Source organism: Onychostoma macrolepis, chromosome 06, assembly GCF_012432095.1.
Source record: "Onychostoma macrolepis isolate SWU-2019 chromosome 06, ASM1243209v1, whole genome shotgun sequence".
Lineage (NCBI taxonomy): Eukaryota > Metazoa > Chordata > Actinopteri > Cypriniformes > Cyprinidae > Onychostoma > Onychostoma macrolepis.
The window spans coordinates 29,988,207-30,007,309 of record NC_081160.1 but is presented as its reverse complement, the minus strand read 5'-3'; the positions used below and the strand labels follow the sequence as shown (position 1 = coordinate 30,007,309).

The 19,103-nt window shown below is 35.5% G+C and overlaps 1 protein-coding gene across 2 annotated transcripts in view; it reads left to right on the top strand.

Annotated features, from left to right (window-relative positions):
* The first annotated feature begins 3,095 nt into the window (after nucleotides 1-3,095).
* slc38a3b (solute carrier family 38 member 3b) overlaps nucleotides 3,096-19,103 on the top strand; it is a 33,838-nt gene continuing 17,830 nt past the window's right edge. The window contains exons 1-8 of one of the 2 annotated variants that reach the window (XM_058778779.1): nucleotides 3,096-3,271; nucleotides 13,148-13,299; nucleotides 13,712-13,732; nucleotides 13,843-13,924; nucleotides 14,088-14,203; nucleotides 16,820-16,893; nucleotides 17,638-17,730; nucleotides 18,487-18,568. In XM_058778779.1, the coding sequence (XP_058634762.1) occupies nucleotides 13,196-13,299; nucleotides 13,712-13,732; nucleotides 13,843-13,924; nucleotides 14,088-14,203; nucleotides 16,820-16,893; nucleotides 17,638-17,730; nucleotides 18,487-18,568 (572 nt within the window). In that variant the 5' untranslated portion in view covers nucleotides 3,096-3,271; nucleotides 13,148-13,195. The remainder of the gene's footprint in view (nucleotides 3,272-13,147; nucleotides 13,300-13,711; nucleotides 13,733-13,842; nucleotides 13,925-14,087; nucleotides 14,204-16,819; nucleotides 16,894-17,637; nucleotides 17,731-18,486; nucleotides 18,569-19,103) is intronic. The other variant, XM_058778780.1, reaches the window with a different exon arrangement.

The following is a 19,103-nucleotide window of genomic DNA, read 5'->3' as shown; positions in this document are numbered from 1 at the left end:
ACAGACAGCGGTGTCTCTGATAATGTGGTTAGGAGCTTTGCCAAAATCAATGACTGCTTTGCCATTAAAATAAACCAGTCACCTAACATTACATCTCCATGGTTACGCTCAGCGAGGCAGCTGGAAAGGGCAGGTGAGGGACAACCTGAAACTATACATTCAGACATGATTTGATGCATTTGTTCACTCACAAATCTCATGATATTAGGCAGACGTGTTCCTCTGGCCGGCTGAACTCAGATCAGCACACGTGAACCTGCTGAACCTCTCAGCATTCATTTGAAGAACTATTAGGTGTCCCGCAGCTTTACTGTGCTGATTGGATTTTACATAAGGTCTGCTTTTGACTAAGAAAAACAATCGACTTGTTGCATCACAGAAAACAAATGTGTTGACATCAAATAATAATTCAAAACAGCACAAATGTACCAGTAGTAAGTAAACAAACATTTTTGGATGTCACTAATGACACATCAGATGTTGCAATAACTTGACCATAACTCATTCAAGAACATCCTGATCTATTTGTTCATCATAATCGTTATTTCAAGAAGGACATTTTGTATTTAGTTTTACTAAAGTTCATTGAGAAAATGATGATTTGAATTGATAGTTGAATTAAATAAAAAAATCAGAACGCTCTCTGCAACACTGATTGTTAGCTGAGAGCCAAAATAGTAGAATTTCTATATACATATATATATATATATGTTTTTTTCCCTCCAAAAACTGAAATTTACAGGACAAAAACTAGTTAGTAACGTAATCCATTATATCACAGATTTCAAGTAATATAATCAGACTACTTTTTGATTACTTTCAGATTACTTTTGACCTAACTCGTTTATCGCATTATTTTAAACAGGATAATCTTGTACCATATTTATATAAAAATACAAAAAAAATGAAAATATATTCCATTCACTGTTATTATCAAAGCTTGGGGTTTATGAGTTTAATGAAAGGCTGATAATGAATTAAATCATAAAAATGTCAAATTAAAATAAATCTTTTTACAATGACAACAATCAAAACGAAAACATTAAATGTTATACCTATTTATAGAATAGAATCCAAACAATGCAACAACATTTGAAGATTCACGTCAGTTCCGTCACATGATTTCTCTGAGTCTGTAATCTCTTCTGGTCTTCTGGGAGCTGCGGTGAGTCTCAGGTGTGAGTCAGGAGGGCACGTTTACCCTCAGATTACGAGCAAATGCTCCACGGAAACATTTCATTAAAGTAATTAGTCTGGTTGAGCGGAACTGTACAGTGGTTTTGACAGCTCTGGCAGATGCTAATTTACAGCTTACTGTGACTCACACACATATGCAGAAGCAGTGTGGTGTTTTCTGCATGGAAAGGCAGCTGCAGTCTTTCATTAGCAGGAAGAGTGAAGAAAACCAATGAGAATCTAATGAACTGGCATGGCAACTGTCTCATCAGAGGGACTGAACTTGAGTGTTATTGTCGACATGCAAAGACAAGCATCAGTACTATTCAGGCTTAAAGATTTGAACAAGCATCTATCCCTGTTAAACTTCCGTGTGAAAGACACTGTGTAGTAGTATTATTTAGTATTATGTTTATCAATATTTTGCATTTGCACTATTTTTATATTTCATTTTAGTTTAATTTGTAGTAATTTTATGGGCTTTAAAAAAAAAAATATTTTGGTTCTTAATAGTTTCCATTTGTTTTATTTCAGCTTTATTTCAATTAAGAAAATGTTTTAATAGTTTGACTTTTAGATTTAGTAAACGATAACCACACAATGTGTGGCTTTTAAGCTTTTATTTTTATACTTTCATTTTAGTAATTTTATAATGTGCGTTTGACACTAGCTTTTTTTTTTTTAATTATTACAAAAGTTTTTTTAATTTTTTTATTTCAGGTAGTAATTTTTGTGCTTAACATTTAAAAATATTTAGTTTAGTTTAAAATGTTAATTTTATATTTTTATTTCAATTCAGCTTAATGTCAATTAACAATTAAAAATAGTTTTAGCATTAGTTTAACAACAACACGGATGGCAAGTTGTGCACAGTTAAGCATGATTCATATTTTCTTCAAAAAGTAAGATGTTTATCACAGACAATAATCAATAATCTTTACAGATGAATTAACAGGTCAGTAACGTTTATTGACCTGTGCATATGTGGATTCAGCAGACAGCCAATGGTTTCTCTTCCGTGATGTTCATGCTCTGCTAAATTCAGGAGGCATTCCATGGCGCAAATAGCCGGAGTGTTAGTGAACAGCTGCAGTGGTGAGCTTATCCATGCAACCTCTGCTAACCCCACACACTCACGTACACACACACTTCCACCACTATATTTAACCCTAATGGAGACAACGGCACACTAGACATCTGTTGAACACCAGCAGCTCTTTCACTGCATTGTTAAACGTCTCATCCCTATCTAATGTGAAAATAGACACTTGCTCACAGACACACAGATAGAGGGACAGGTGAGGGATCTGTGCCTTTATTGGGACACATTGGCAGTATAAGCTCTGAAGACTCAGTAGAAATGTTGTTTAGGGTCCGGACTGAATGCTGTGCTTGTTTAATAACTAAAAATCACAGTTTTAATAAAAACAGTAACTTAATTTTATTTAATTATTATTTCAATTTTGTATTAATTAAATTTATTTAAAATGTATGTATTTTAGAAATAATTTCTTTTTAGAAATATATTTTATTTTGTTATGTTTTTATGTTTATGTTTAAATGAAAGTCCTCTAAGAATCCAATGAAGCTAGAATAAGATCAACTCTAATATATTAGCTTTTAGACAGGTTGAGGAAACCTTTTAAAAGAAATAAATAAACATTGAGGAAATATTAAATGAAGGGATTAATTATGATTCCCAATATACAATATTATTATACAGTATAATTCTTGTGTTTGAGAGTACACAGTTTTCCTTTATAATAGTTTTTCTCCAACAGGTTATCAATACATGGCTTCATAGAGCGCTTGAAAGAAGTGGGCGGGGCCACCGAAGGGTCTCGTCGGCTGCCATTGGACGAGACCCACAGAAGGCGGGACCTAAACAACCCCCACTACTCATCCATACAGCGCTTCACTAATTCACTTCATTTCTCAAAGCAGTGAGAAACGCTCTTTGTCTCTATTGTGATCAAACCACACGAGGAAAAGACCTACAGGAACATAAAGCAGCCGAAACACTGGAAACTTAAAGCAAGAACAGCATTTCTCATTTTAGTCGTGAAGATCTTTGAACCCAGGAGCTTACTGACCGGTACGTAATAATTACATGTTTACTAAAGTGTGATCTGTTCGTCTTTTAAGTACTTTTAAGAAATGCATAATTAATAAGATCAGAAAACGAAATTGAGTGAAAGAAAATACTTAAATTTAATTTATCATATCAGTTATATCAGTTATTGTAGACGCAAAAATACCGTTATACCCTTTCCTTTGTGATGGTCTTATAGAGATGGACCGTGTTATATATATATATATATATATATATATATATATATATATATATGTTTGTGTGTGTGAAATATATCTATAGCTTCTGTTATTTACTTTGTGTGTGAGTCAGTGACGTCACGTGCATTTTTTTTTGATCAGATTTGTTACTCAGAAATTAATTAAAAATGCAGTTTATACATGCAATGACTTGACCTCTTCTATGGTGAACATGCTTTAAAGTTATTTATTTATTCATTCATTTATTTTTATTCATTATATATTTTTTTCATGGCTGAAGAGTAAAGAAAAAGTCTTGTTTAAAAAGGGAAAGTTAATTACAAAGCTGAAATAAACAAAATAAATAAATGTTAGTAGCTTGGCAGTAATATTCATGAATAATATTATAAATAATAAAATATAAGCATGTTATTATTAACTTTATTTATTAATTTATTTAAAAAAATTTTTTAAGTAATTTGTTGTGTTTCTGTCTTCATTATGGCACATTAATTTTAAGGGTGCATGCTCTTATCCTCAGGGGCCATGAAGTGGCTAAACAGATCATTAGAAGATTAATGATCTGTTTCAGGACTGACAACAGTGCTAATAATTAAGGGAAGTTCTATTTATAAATGTTCAAATGAGATGCATAAATCTTCAGATGTGGCCTATATTTTCCAGCACTTACTTGCATTTCATATTCCATGATATCAGCTGCATACCCTCTTCGTGTCTTAGCAAGAGGTGTATCTTTCAGCTTCCTTTCCACAGGGGGCTTCTAGCTGAGTTTAAGAGAGCCTACCTGGGTTTTAGTTCAACTAATATATATATCTTGCATATACCTGAATTCTTTATTCTTGTGGCAGTGTACTGAATATTGGCATGCCAGATGGCCTGTAAGCATGTCAGCTCTGAACCTCTGGGTTCTCTGAACCTTATGGTCAGCAGTCAGGGAACAAGGGGTTGGAGGTGACAGAGAAAGTGGGAAATCAGCTCAATAAAACTAGAAAAAAAGAAAGATTTGGATGTGTCCCAACATTAGTTTGCTGAGGAGTTACACAAGCAGACTAAATCTCTGGCACAAAAGTCAGATTTTGATTTCATGTCATGTTGTAATGGATGGGGCAATACAGTATGACGCACTTTGAAAGTGAATGGACAGTAACGAACAATCAATAGTTTACATAGTGGTCAATATCTAATGAGGTGTGACTGTGCAGTGAGGCAAACATCTGTTTTTCAGTGAACTTCATTGAGAAACCTTTACAATCATTGACCGTAAGTATATCCGAGAATTTTCTAGAGACAAATGCGTTACATCAGCTCAACGTGCCTGACCAATCATATCGCTTCTTCAAATTTTGTTCCGGATGTAAACATTTGCATCCAGTGAGGTCAAAGCTCCTGGGCTGGTGCTGACAGAGAAGAGGTCACCGACCTCACGTCAAAGGCCACATATGAGCATATGATTTCGTAGGACGGCAGTCATGTCCGATTTGAGTAAGGTCTTGGAGTTCGTTTATATTGCTATTATTCTCTGTAAACTTGAGCTTGACTTTGCCATGTGACATTTATATCTGTGCTTTTGAGTCACAAGACTGATCACGTGAAAAGTTTTGGTGTTTATTTTTATCATCATTCCATACTAATGGTTCCCACCATATATCACAACTGTAGCCAGTAAGACATTTTACTTTAAAATAATGTGTTTTTTCAAGTGAAACAAGATATTTAAAGAGAAAAAAAACAACACACTCAAATCACACACAAATCATACAAATCAGAGGCTAATTCATATGAATTCTTACAATCTTGTTCGTACATTTTTGAACGCTCTGCACTGATTCACGGGTGGACATTCATGCTTAACGTTTTTTTCTTCTTCTAAAAATTTGACATTTCCATATCATTCACATAGTAAAAATTTTTGAAGAAATCACCACCTTGTATGAGATTGGGTTGGAGAAAATTTAGCACGAGACTTGATTTTATAATTATTAGAAATTGATTGGGTTGTGAAAAGTGGGCTACATACCAGAATCCAGTCAGGTGGATTAAAGTGCAATGATAGATAGATTTACGAGTTGAATTCATGTGAGCCATTTAAATTGCATGTACAAAATACCATGGTTTCGAACAATTACAATTATATATATATTTACATTTACAGTATATATAAAATTACGTTTACAGAACCTTTGTTAACTGAATAAAAAAACGTAAAAAAGCATGTACACATTCTTTATTTAGCATTTTGTAGATGTAGAGTTAAAAAATCTCACTGAATTTTTGTAGAAATGGTATATCTTGCTCCATCCGAAGTACTTCCCAGAAGGACTTGATAGCATAGATAGATAGATAGATGATGGACAAATAGATAGATTTCTCTCTCATTACATGGAATCAGTGTGTGAAACAGTATTAAAACCAAAACAGTAATAAAAACAGTATTAAAAAGTTCATTAATATCACAATTTTGAGACAACTACACTTAAACCGATTACATAACTATTAAAAACAAACATAATACAGACTGAGTAAGAACGTTGCTGATTTTTATCTGTAAAATAAACCTAAGCTGGCAGTTTGATAAAGAGCAGTCATTGCACAGGGCAGGTGCTTCTGACCTCAAACATGGCATTAGAATGGTGTTCTGTGAAGTATTTTGGAGTAAATAATGTAATATCCGCATATGGTATCATGTAGTATCATAGTAAAACTTCGCAGTGTTCATTTGTAAGGGGTTCAGTTACTAGGTGCCTTGTATGGTTAACACCAGGGCTAGCAGGACTTTGTTTGAAGAGTGCTGGTTGTGAAAGTGTTGAACCCCAGTTTACCCTCAGCAGCTTCTGGGGCTTTGCTGTAAAACGGTGGGCAGGTGGTCTTTTGACGCTCAAATTGACGCTTGAACTTCGGGCTTGCTCATAAAAAGAAGAATGAATGTTTTCTGTCTGCTGTTGTAGGTGTGCTGCACTGCAAAGCTGCCATTTGCTTTAGATTGCTTTTTTTATTATGTTTTGAAAGCAAGAGCTCTGATTTGTAACGACTTTAAAGGAGCGATATTGTGCTGTGTGAAACATTCATCCTTGAATTACCAATTTAAAGGTACAGACGCCATCATTTATTAATTGGAAGCTGACGGAAGGAGGCATTTAGTCTCAGAGTGCCAATTATATGTGATTCACTGTTTGCCAAACAGTTCAACCTGCCTAATTAAAAGCTCCCTTGTGCAATCGTGAATTTACTTGACATTATCAACATCCTATTCCTATACTCATCAACACGGTCAAATCAAATTCAATCACGCGATGTCGCTGTCTGCAGATGTTGACAGCCACACTTGTTACTCAGCCATACACAACTAGCTAAGCATTTTAAGTGGGTAAAACCTGTTATCTTCCTCCTGCATGCACACACACGTAGGTGACTGTCAATCATCTATGGGAACCAGATGTGAGAGTTTTGTTGTCGGTCTAGGTCAGAGAATTTGAGACGAGGTGAAATAATGTAAAAATAATTGTCTGTGAAATATATATGCCTGTAAAATATATGCCTCACAGCATTATTTTGCTAATCACACATTAGGTGCTCAATAGTGTTTCTGGGTAGTAATGTGACTTTTTTTTTCAGAGATTAAATAATTTTTTCCCCTACTGGTCCATGCAAGTGTTGTTATATACAATTTGTATATATTATTTATATAAAATTAAATTATATATATATATATAAAATAGTTAAATACAATGTGTATGTATATAATGTTTTAAAAATATGATCTTTTACATAAAATATTTGATATTGTACATTATAAAATCAATTCATATACATGTAAATCATATTATATAATCATATTTATCCAAATTATATATAATTTAAAAATTAAAATATATTTAAAATGTCTGTACACATAATTTTAATATTTCATTTTTAACCTCTTAACTGTCACCGTCCACCCTGTGGGACGCCTCGTTACTTCACTATTTTACAATTAAATCCTAATCTAATCATGACAAACTATATATCGTTGGAAAGGTCTAAGACTCCTAAATAGGTATTTTACCACTTTTTTTGTAAAAAAATTATGTAGGAAAAGTAATAGATTAATTTATGACAAGAGTGCACCTGAAAAATCTACATCATAACAGGAGTTCTGACCTTTGTCACAGAAAGTCTTCTTTTTTGCCTTTTTCTCTATTACGTATTAGAAATCATAAGAAATTATATATCAGTTGAAAACTTAAAATCTCAAAATTCATCCTTTGAAACCCATTTTAAAATCAGACATTGCATTACCATGGAAATGGTACATCAATATCACGTTGGAAAATGTTTTCATTCATGAATTATAAAAAAATAAGTTTGGATAGTGCACTATCATGTCTGTGTTCAAAACTGTGAGTGACAGTTAAGGGTTAAATTTGATATTTTAGATTTTCTGATTATATATAGAATTAATTCCTATATATATAAAATATGTTTGAAATGTTTATCTATAATATATTTTAATTTTAATATTTTTTTTTTTGATGTGATCTTTTGAATTTTTAGTAACACACTCACACACACACACAAACATACAGTATCTCACAGAAGTGAGTACACCCCTCACATTTTCGTAAATATTTTATTATATCTTTTTATGTGACAACACTGAAGAAATGACACTTTGCTACAATGTAAAGTAGTGAGTGTACAGCTTGTATAACAGTGTAAATTTGCTGTCCCCTCAAAATAACTCAACACACAGCCAATAATGTCTAAACCGCTGGCCACAAAAGTGAGTACACCCCTAAGTGAAAATGTCCAAATTTGGCCCAAAGTGTCAATATTTTGTGTGGCCACCATTATTTTCCAGCACTGCCTTAACCCTCTTGGGCATGGAGTTCACCAGAGCTTCACAGGTTGCCACTGGAGTCCTCTTCCACTCCTCCATGACGACATCACGGAGCTGGTGGATGTTAGAGACCTTGTGCTCCTCCACCTTCCGTTTGAGGATGCCCCACAGATGCTCAATAGGGTTTAGGTCTGGAGACATGCTTGGCCAGTCCATCACCTTTACCCTCAGCTTCTTTAGCAAGTGTTTGGGGTCGTTAACATGTTGGAATACTGCCCTGCGGCCCAGTCTCTGAAGGGAGGGGATCATGCTCTGCTTCAGTACGTCACAGTACATGTTGGCATTCATGGTTCCCTCAATGAACTGTAGCTCCCCAGTGCCGGCAGCACTCATGCAGCCCCAGACCATGACACTCCCACCACCATGCTTGACTGTAGGCAAGACACACTTGTCTTTTTACTCCTCACCTGGTTGCCGCCACACACGCATGACATCATCTGAACCAAATAAGTTTATCTTGGGCTCATCAGACCACAGGACATGGTTCCAGTAATCCATGTCCTTAGTCTGCTTGTCTTCAGCGAACTGTTTGCGGGCTTTCTTGTGCATCATCTTTAGAAGAGGCTTCCTTCTGGGACGACAGCCATGCAGACCAATTTGATGCAGTGTGCGGCGTATGGTCTGAGCACTGACAGGCTGACACCCTTCAACCTCTGCAGCAATGCTGGCAGCACTCATACGTCTATTTCCCAAACACAACCTCTGGATATGACGCTGAGCACGTGCACTCAACTTCTTTGGTCGACCATGGCGAGGCCTGTTCTGAGTGGAAGCTGTCCTGTTAAACCGCTGCTGTCTTGGCCACCGTGCTGCAGCTCAGTTTCAGGGTCTTGGCAATCTTCTTATAGCCTACGCCATCTTTATGTACAGCAACAATTCTTTTTTTCAGATCCTCAGAGAGTTCTTTGCCATGAGGTGCCATGTTGAACTTCCAGTGACCAGTATGTGAGAGTGAGAGCGATAACACCAAATTTAACACACCTGCTCCCCATTCACACCTGAGACCTTGTAACACTAACGAGTCACATGTCACCGGGGAGAGAAAATGGCTAATTGGGCCCAATTTGGACATTTTCACTTAGGGGTGTACTCACTTTTGTGGCCAGCGGTTTAGACATTAATGGCTGTGTGTTGAGTTATTTTGAGGGGACAGCAAATTTACACTATTATACAAGCTGTACACTCACTACTTTACATTGTAGCAAAGTATAATTTCTTCAGTGTTGTCACATGAAAATATATAATAAAATATTTACAAAAATTTGAGGAGTGTTCTCACTTCTGTGAGATACTGTATATGTACTAAAATGTTTATGAAATAAAAACACATTTATATGCATTTGTTATATATTTTATTATGTATATTTTATAATATAAATAAAAAGTATAAAAAATTTTATAAAACACTTATATTAACCAGTGGAACATTCATGGAAAACATTTTATTTATAGTTATTATAAAAATACATTCTTTCTTACATTCCTTATCATAAATTCCAGAAAACTCACGATGCCTATGGGGCCATGTTCAACCCCAAAATGGTTTGAGATAAGTCATGTTTGCTCTGCTGTGCGATAGGGAACATCTAAACATGGTCTGTTTTGCACATGTAAAGTACCAGCCATACCACACTAACAGACATGGGATTCAGGAGCCGGACGTGCTAACCAATCACAGCATAGGTTGTGTTCTCTGTGCTATTGGCATCAAGAGCTGAGATGTTTTGAAGCAACATGGAACAAACAGACCAGGAGAGTAAATAGATCCAGACCTATAACATTAGTGCTACTGGTGTGACAAAAAGCATTAGACTGGAGGAACAAATAATAATAAAGTCAGTTTATATTAAATCCATCTCTCCTTGACTCCAGAACCCTCATAAAACAGATTCAGAGAGACTTTACAAAAGTCATATGACTGTGTACTTGTTGTGCATGAGATATTTGTAAAGGAGACGTAAAATTTGTCTATAGAGGCTGGAGCCCATCTGGTTCTGTTTCTTGACTCTAGTTTGAGGTGTTGGTCGGTGTGACGTCTGTATTATTGTGAATGTCGATAAGGGAGCAGCACATTGTTGAATGGTCATCAAGGACAGAGCATTGTGTGAAACAGCTGCGAGGGATGATAAAACTGATCGTGACAGGTCTTCTTAAAACTGAGCCTTACACCTGAGTTATCGTATTTCGCTCATCTCATGGTAGATTAACCCTATGATTGCCTTCTGGCCACTTAGTTACTGCATGTTGCTAATTATTATTATAATGCGCTCTTACATGCTCTTTTTCTGACCGTCTACTGACCTTTCTGTGTCTGCAGAAAGACTAGCTGACCTGTATTCCACCTCAAAGTGTTTCACCGAGTTGCTAAATTTACCAGCTCAAATAGACGTCTTTAATGACCTTGGCTGCAACCGGTTTTCTTTACTGGTCAACTCGACATTTAGCAGCGTCAGGGCTGCCAAAAACGTGTATCGCAGGCAGCCTCGGGACTCCATGCCCCTCATACCCTCACATATCATCTTCATGTGATATTCAAGCTCCTGCCAGAATTCAAACCCCCTCTGGACCCCAAAGAGGATCTGCTGTTTATAGTGCCTGATCAAAAGCTTGTCACATTATCCTGTTGATGCTGAATATTCAAATACAGGCATAATTGAATAATACCTCAGTGAGGATGAAATGTACATTGAGTTGGTCATTATTGCGCAGTGAACCGTGACAGGGTGATCAGGGGTTTATTCGGAAGGGTTTGTTTTGGGACTGTACATTATCCAAATTTTATCTGGGTTTTTAATTGAATGTAATGTTTTTTTTTTTTCAGATTTAATACTAAAATAATAAGAAACTTGATTAAAAAACAAGAAATGTGGGTTTAATGTTTTTGATAAAAAGTCTCTTCTGCTCACCAAGGCTGCATTTATTTGATTGAAAAAAATATATACAGTAAAAACTGTAATATTGTGAAATATTATTACAATTAAAAATAGACATTTTCTATTTGAATATATTTTAGAATGTAATTTATTCTGGTGATGCAATGCTGAATTTTCAGTATCATTACTGTAGTCTACAGTGTCACGTGATCCTTCAGAAATCATTCTAATATGCTGATTTTCTGCTCAAGAAACATTAATTAATGTTATCGATATTGAAAACAGTTGTGCTGCTTCATATTTATGTAAAGCCATATTTTTTCAGGATTATTTGATGAATAGAAAGTTCAAAAGAACAGTATTTATTTAAAATCTTAACCAAGATTAACTATTTTGATGTTTAATGATCACATAAATCACCATCATATGATTTCTAATCAGGCGCAGAATATTTTTTAAAAGCTTCCTTACTGCTTTGACTCATTATATTGCTAGTAGTATTAAATTTTAATCATGCTGGAATATAATCTCAAGTCTGCATCAGTCTCATTTGGACTGGACTCGAGACTTTCCTCAATGATCAGGCCGTATACGAACATACTCGTACACTTCACAAGAGCTTCTGGTTTCCCTCGCAGACGGTTGTTGTTGTAAACGGTCTGTGTTAAATATATCATGACAGCTGGGCGTCTCAATAGCCCTACTGTTTTACACATTCTCCTGCAGCTTCCAGAGTTCAGTGGACTAAAAACCTCAATCATAAAATAAACAGTAACGCTGTTAATGTTATTGAGCCTCCATCTTTCCAGGGAACGTGAAGAGACTCTTCGCTGAAAAGCGAGAACATCTGCTGGCCTAAAATGACACCCTGGTGCGCCATGCCTCATTGTTGACATTGTAAACTGACGGCTTAATAGCGTGCATAAATGGAAATTAGGACTCGGGGGAAACTGGCAAAAGGCCAGTCACTAAATCGTTGAATAATCCTGGTGAATATTTAGTTGACATTTCTTTCGATGAGTGCCTTAACTGTACCGGTTTATAAATGGGAATTTGAGCCTAGTGGTAGTGATGTGGCTGAATTGAGATGATTTCTCAAGTGAATTTGTGCATTACTGACAGGTGGCATACAATGCAGTGTTTTGAAGATGAATCAGAATTTAGAAGAATTAATATTTGCCATACTTAATTAACATGGATGGTCTCAGAGGGTTAGTTCACCCAGAAATGAAAATTCTGTCATTAATTACTCACCCTCATGTCGTTCCAAACCCGTTAGACGAATTAAGATATTTGTGATGAATTCTGAGAGCTCTCTCATCCTCCCATAGACAGCAATGTAATTAACACAGGACATGGGTAAAATAATCTATGTGACATCAGGGATTCAACTGTAATTTTTCGAAGCTACGAGAATACTTTTTGAGCGCAAAGAAAGTAAACACAATGACTGTATTCAACAATTTGTCTCCTCCGTGTCACCCTAGAGCCATTTTGGAGAGTATCACGTAAACAATGTATGCTGTTCTGTGTGAGCTGCGCCACGCGGATTTTATTATTTCAGTTTTACTGATTTTACTACTTCAACTTTTTAATTTCATTTAATTTCAAGTCTCCAAGGCAACATTTCTATGTTTCATTTAGTTTAACTTGATACAGAAAATAACTAAAACTAAAATGAAAACTAATAAAATAAAAACTATATGACATACTAATAAAAATGACAAAAACACAACAAAAATGATAAATCTTCAACTAAAATTAAAACGAAAACAAAATATACAAATGAAAACTAATTACACATATGATATCTCAATGATATTAAAATAACACTGGCTTTAGTTTTTATTTAACAATAACAGCCCTGAATATATAAGACAAATTATGGGTGTTTACAGTTTAATATTCATTTTTTGATCATCTTTTTCAGCAACTTGGAATCAGACAACTCACACGTGGGATATCGACTACTTCCACCATGGAACCTGCCAGATCAGAAATGAGCATCCTGCCCAATGGGAAAGGTCATGAGCTGGGAGAGGACATGTGCATGCCGATGAAGACTATGATGGAGGAAGAACAGTGAGCACTTTTAAATATTCAATCTTTAAATATTCCATTTTATGTGTAAAAACTTCATAGATATGCGCTGTAAGATAAGATAGTTGCACGTGTGTCTACATAACAGGAAGTGTTTGCTTTCTCTTGTACCACCTGCATGAAGAACCAGGTCGCTTTAAACAGTGGTTCTCAGCTGGTTTTGCTCCTTGATTATTAGCATTGCGTTTTCCCTGCAACACATTTGAACGTATATCAGTTTCACTGTGTCTCTGTGCTTCTGTACCGAGGTCTATCGATGCAAACTTTCTTTTGTATACTCCTCAAATCACTTTTAACTTCTGGCATGGTGTGTTGACTTGTCTAAGTGCATGTTTACCCTCTTTTTCACTCCTGCTCGATGATGGACCTTCTCACACTCTCTGTCAACCCTCAGAAACGGTACCCATCACGGCAGGTACGTCAATAACAGGAAACCAATGACTGCTCGATGCAGTTTGGGCAAATGAATTGATGCAGCTTGCAAGGTCATTGTCATTTAAATGTCGACTGTCATCCGTCCAACAGATTTGATGATCCTGACAGCACACTGGCTGAGAACATTGAGTTCCTGCCCAACGGCGAGGGAAAGAAGCCACGTTTCACTGATGTAAGTATGTACAGCATTTGCCGTGAACTTTCAGCTGAAAGCATATCACAGATAGAAACTGAATGATATTTGACTGAGTTGATGTTCACGGTCAGCTGTTGTAGCTGTGCTTTTGTCATTTTGTTCTGTTTTAGTTGCTCATCAGTTTCATTTCCTCTCTTAGTTTGAGGGGAAGACCTCTTTTGGCATGTCAGTCTTCAATTTGGGCAATGCCATTATGGGCAGTGGGATATTGGGATTGGCCTACGCTATGGCCAATACTGGCATACTGCTTTTCTTGTAAGTGAAATCCCTTCATTACTCTCTTAATGACAGATTGGCAGGAAAAGTAATTGATTGTTGGGTGTTTGTTCTGATGTGAAGCATCAGTGAATCATCTCATAGTCATGCAAATGAACCTGTCATGTCCAGCCCTCAATGAATCAGCGTTTTCACTTCATCTGAATGTCAAGCATTTGGCACATCATTGGCTGTCTAATTGCCATGGTAATTAAAGTATTGTTTTACATGTGTTATTTTTCCAGACATGCTCTTGAATAATTGAGTGTTCCCTTTTGGAGGCTGTTAATGTTGATGGTGTACCAGAAAGGGTTTTCTATGGAAAAGATCCGGCCCGTTGTGTTATATTAAATGACACATAAACCACCATTTGGCCTTTTTAAAATCAGCCCATGTTTCACACACACACACACACACACACACACACACACACACACAAACACACAAACACACACAGACATATAGGCTATATATATATATATATATATATATATAAAGGCTGCATTTATGATCAAAAATACAGTAATATTGTAATATTATAGCAATTTAAAAATAATGGTTTTCTATTTTAATATACTTTAAAGTATAATTTATTCCTGTGATGCAAAGCTGAACATGATCCTTTAAACATCATTTTAATATGCTGATTTATTATCAATGTTGGAAACAGTTGTGCTGCTTTTTGGAACCTGTGATACTTCAGGATTTTTTGATGAGTAAAAAGTTCAAAAGAACAGCATATATTTAAAAATAGAAATCTTTTGTATACACTACCATTCAAAAGTTTGGGGACAGTAAATTTTGGTAACACTTTAGAATAGGGAACACTATTAACTACGACTTTTCCCTCAATAAATTCCTAATTTGCTGCTTATTAATAGTTAGTGCGGTAGTTGTTAAGTTTAGGTATTGGGTAGGATTAGGGATGTAGAATAAGGTCATATAGAATAAGGCATTAATATGTGCTTAATTAGTACTAATAAATGGCTAATATTCTAGTAATATGCATGCTAATAAGCAACTAGTTAAGAGACCCTAAAATAAAGTGTCACCTAATTTTTTTTTCCTTTTTTTGAAAGAAATGAATAATTTTATTTAGCAAGGATATGTTAAATTGATAAAGAGTGATAGCAAACACTTATATTGTTAAAAAAGATTTCTAATTTTATATGTAATACAAAATACATAATATTTTGTCTAATAATAACATGCATTTGTGTGACTTGCCATTTACTCTTTATTTCCCTCCTTCCTAAAATTTTCCACTGGTTAGCTCCACCCCTCTCATCTATCCACGGCCCCAGAAAGGCCATGACCTGGGCTGTCCACGCCTCCTCCCTTCTCCAAACACATCCTTCTTTTTAGGAATCCCCGCCCCCATCCAAATATAGTTGTCATATTTGGTTTCTCTCACGGCCCGTGTTTGGCCGGGGGAGGAGAGCAGGGAGCTCCAGTCAGGTTACAGGGAACTGAATACCGCTGATCAAGTTACCCAACAGGCCAAGACTGCGTCCTCCAAAGATAGTCTTATTTCCGGGTATATAACAAGAAATTCATCAACCTCAGTTTGGGGAGAAAGTTCACGCACCCCTCTCAAGAAGCAGTATAAACAACTCCAGTGTGTTTACTTTTTCACTCCACAAAAGACTCGCCTTTTATAAATGAGAAAATGAGTTTGGTTTTCTGGGGTATTTGTATGCAGATGTCATCAGGAGATGACTTAAATTTATAGGCAATATTTAAAAGAGCCATATAATATAGCATATAGCATGTGCATATATACTAATAAGGACACATTTATGTTGAAATGAGCAACGCAAATTCACATATTGTGTTGAGGTGACTTCCTCATTGGTAGGTAGCTGTTGAAGTCAACAGTCCATGAGAACATTTGAATAGAGTCGTTGCAGAGCTCATTTCATGCCCGTTGTTAATTACTTGCCATTTATCAGGTGCCTGTCATCCAAATAGACTTGCAGTACACTAAATTCAGGGACAGTTTGCCTCCTGGGGTGAAGCGCCTTCCTGAAAGCACACTAATCGCTTTCCATCATTGTGTAGAGAAAGATTTTATCAGATCTGCCTTTCTCAAAGTTGGCATACCCGAACTTTCCATTACATAAGCTAAAAGAAAAGAGTGGGGTAAATTGGTAAAATTGGTTGGTGGTGTATTTGATCGTGGGGTTTCACAGAATGGCTTATCAGCAGATGTACTATTTTGGTTCCAATACAAACACCGGCACTTTCCCAAGATTCATTCAGAAGTCAATCTTACTCAACAACATTAATACATCTGAAAAAGGTATAAAGCATAGTAGACCTTATTATATAAGACGCATGCATGCAGTGCACTTGGAACTCCAGCTGTGGACTGCTGGTTTAGTTTATAATCTTAAATATCTGTGCTACTGCAGGTCATTTTATTTCAAATGTCTGCTAAAGCAATTTTGGTAAGTATAAAGTAGTACATTAATCTCCAAAAGAGGAACTTTGATGGTTCCTCTTGGAAGATTTCTATGGTTGAATTTCTAAAGACACTCTGTATGTTAGGTCTAGCAGGTGTAGATGGTGTTGTACAGATGTGCAGTGATTTTGATGGTTGTATTTTGTCTTCAGGTTTCTCCTCACGGCTGTAGCTGGTCTCTCCTGCTATTCTATTCACCTCCTGCTGAAGTCCTCAGGTGTTGTGGGTAAGATGAGGCTTTTTCTCCATCAGTGTGTATGGTTGTGTCCTCATCAGGTGCATGGACAGATGCATTAAAGTTAACACACAGTTACTGAAGTAACTGCATTTTTATAGTAATTTGAAAATAAATTCTCTGAAATATGGCTATAGTAAAATATATGGTTCAATATAGTGAAGAAAAAACAGTAACACTGGACAAGGATTTTTAATTTTCGTAATGCTTTGAATAAGACAGACCAGTTAATCAATAAATTTGCCATTAATTTGAGGTTACGACTACTAGCTAATAATATAATATAGGTAAATTTATAGTTAATTATTATTAACTAAACAATTAAATAATTGTATAATATTTATAATTCAATTATAATTTAATTTGATTATATAATATTTTATAATATTGTGATATGTATATGTATATATGCCATTCTTGCTGTTAAACACAAATATTGTAATATTTGGCAGCACACCATAAATAATAAATGTCATAATAAAAAGATGATTTTTTTTCGATGATTACTCATGCTTTTTTTAAGTATTTTTATGCAGTTGATGGATTTCTTTGTGTATTGTTGCGATGGCATTTCCTTTCTGAAAATACCATTTTAGGGCTTACTGAGTTTCCATGTTAAACTGTGGTGACCGCAGGCAACGATAATCATAACATGAGATACGGTGTTTTGTGGAAACTTGGCTCCGGTGGTGAGATTTGTCTCTCTCTTCATGTTTTACTGACATTTATTTCCAGGAATCAGATCTTATGAACAGCTGGGATTCAGGGCCTTCGGAGTGACAGGGAAGATGGCGGCCGGTATCGCCATCACTCTTCAAAATATTGGAGGTAAAAAAATCTGACATTAAAATTAGCCCAAACTTATAGATGTGAAAGATCTTGTTTTATTCATCTTTATTCTGTCTTTTCTCTTAATTCATTTCATTAATTTTTAGAATTTCCTCTATGCTTTTGCCAGTTAACTTCCATACCTGTGCTTTTATTCACACACTTTCTGAATTGGTTTGGATGAATCTTTGGATGACACATTTCCATGTTATTTTATCCCAAAATTATTATTGCTGCCTGTTCTTGACAGCAATTGGACTCACATTTTTTAGGAATTATGTGACTTTTCACATTTATATTGTGTATTATTTTTTAAATAACTTATAAAAAAATTGTTTTGTTTTATTTAGCAAAGATGTTGATTGACTCAAATTCATAGATTCAAAAATACAAAATGATTACCACATTTATATATATATATATATATATATATATGTGTGTGTGTGTGTGTGTGTGTGTGTGTGCATAAATACATTTACAAAATACAAAATAAATACATTTTTATATATTGCAAAGTTGCACATTTTCCAAAAGTTAAAAGAAAAATATATTAAAAAAACATATATATATTTATTATTATTTATAAAATATTTTTTGAAGGTTCTTAATAACAAACATTATTCTTAAATTTTATAGATTTGTATAGTTTTACAGTTCCAGAAGAATACAGCAAGCAAAATGAGCGTAGAAACCCCTGATGGTTATATTATTTTGAATGTGATTCTTCTAATTTACTGATTTTTGTCTTTCCTATAGCCATGTCCAGTTACTTATACATCGTCAAGTCAGAGTTCCCACTGGTTCTGCAGGCGTTTTTGAAAGGAGATACCAGTTCAGGGTAAGGACTTTAGAGCGTCATTGTAAAATGCTGAAATGAAACGAGGAAATCTTGACCTTTGCTCAAAATGCCATTTTGTCAGTTAAACGTGAATGAATTGACAAATCTCCGTTGACTCTGTAGCTGCTGGTATGGACATGTACTGTCATTATCAGCTGACAGTGTCACCGTTGAGGTCAAATACCTGCGGTCCACTGGGGCAAACACTCAAAAATCTCAACCTGGCATCTAGGGGAGGTGTTGTGGGCTCTGTGAACTGTGATTGGTCAGTTAATAAGAGAATGGCAGCTGATTGGCTGATACTATCTCTTTCCCACCACACCTCTGTCCTTCTGCACTTGACAGCTGCTTTAAACAAGCGTATCGTCATGGTGATGTCAGTAGACACAACTCGTTTCTTACATCTGAAAACAAACGCTGGGTTATAACTTTATTCAGCTGCTTGCTTCCTCAGGTTAGATTCTAGTTTAGCATGTTTTATCAAGTTTAAATATTGTGTGGAAAACAGACCCATCGTAGTGTGTTTATAAGAAGC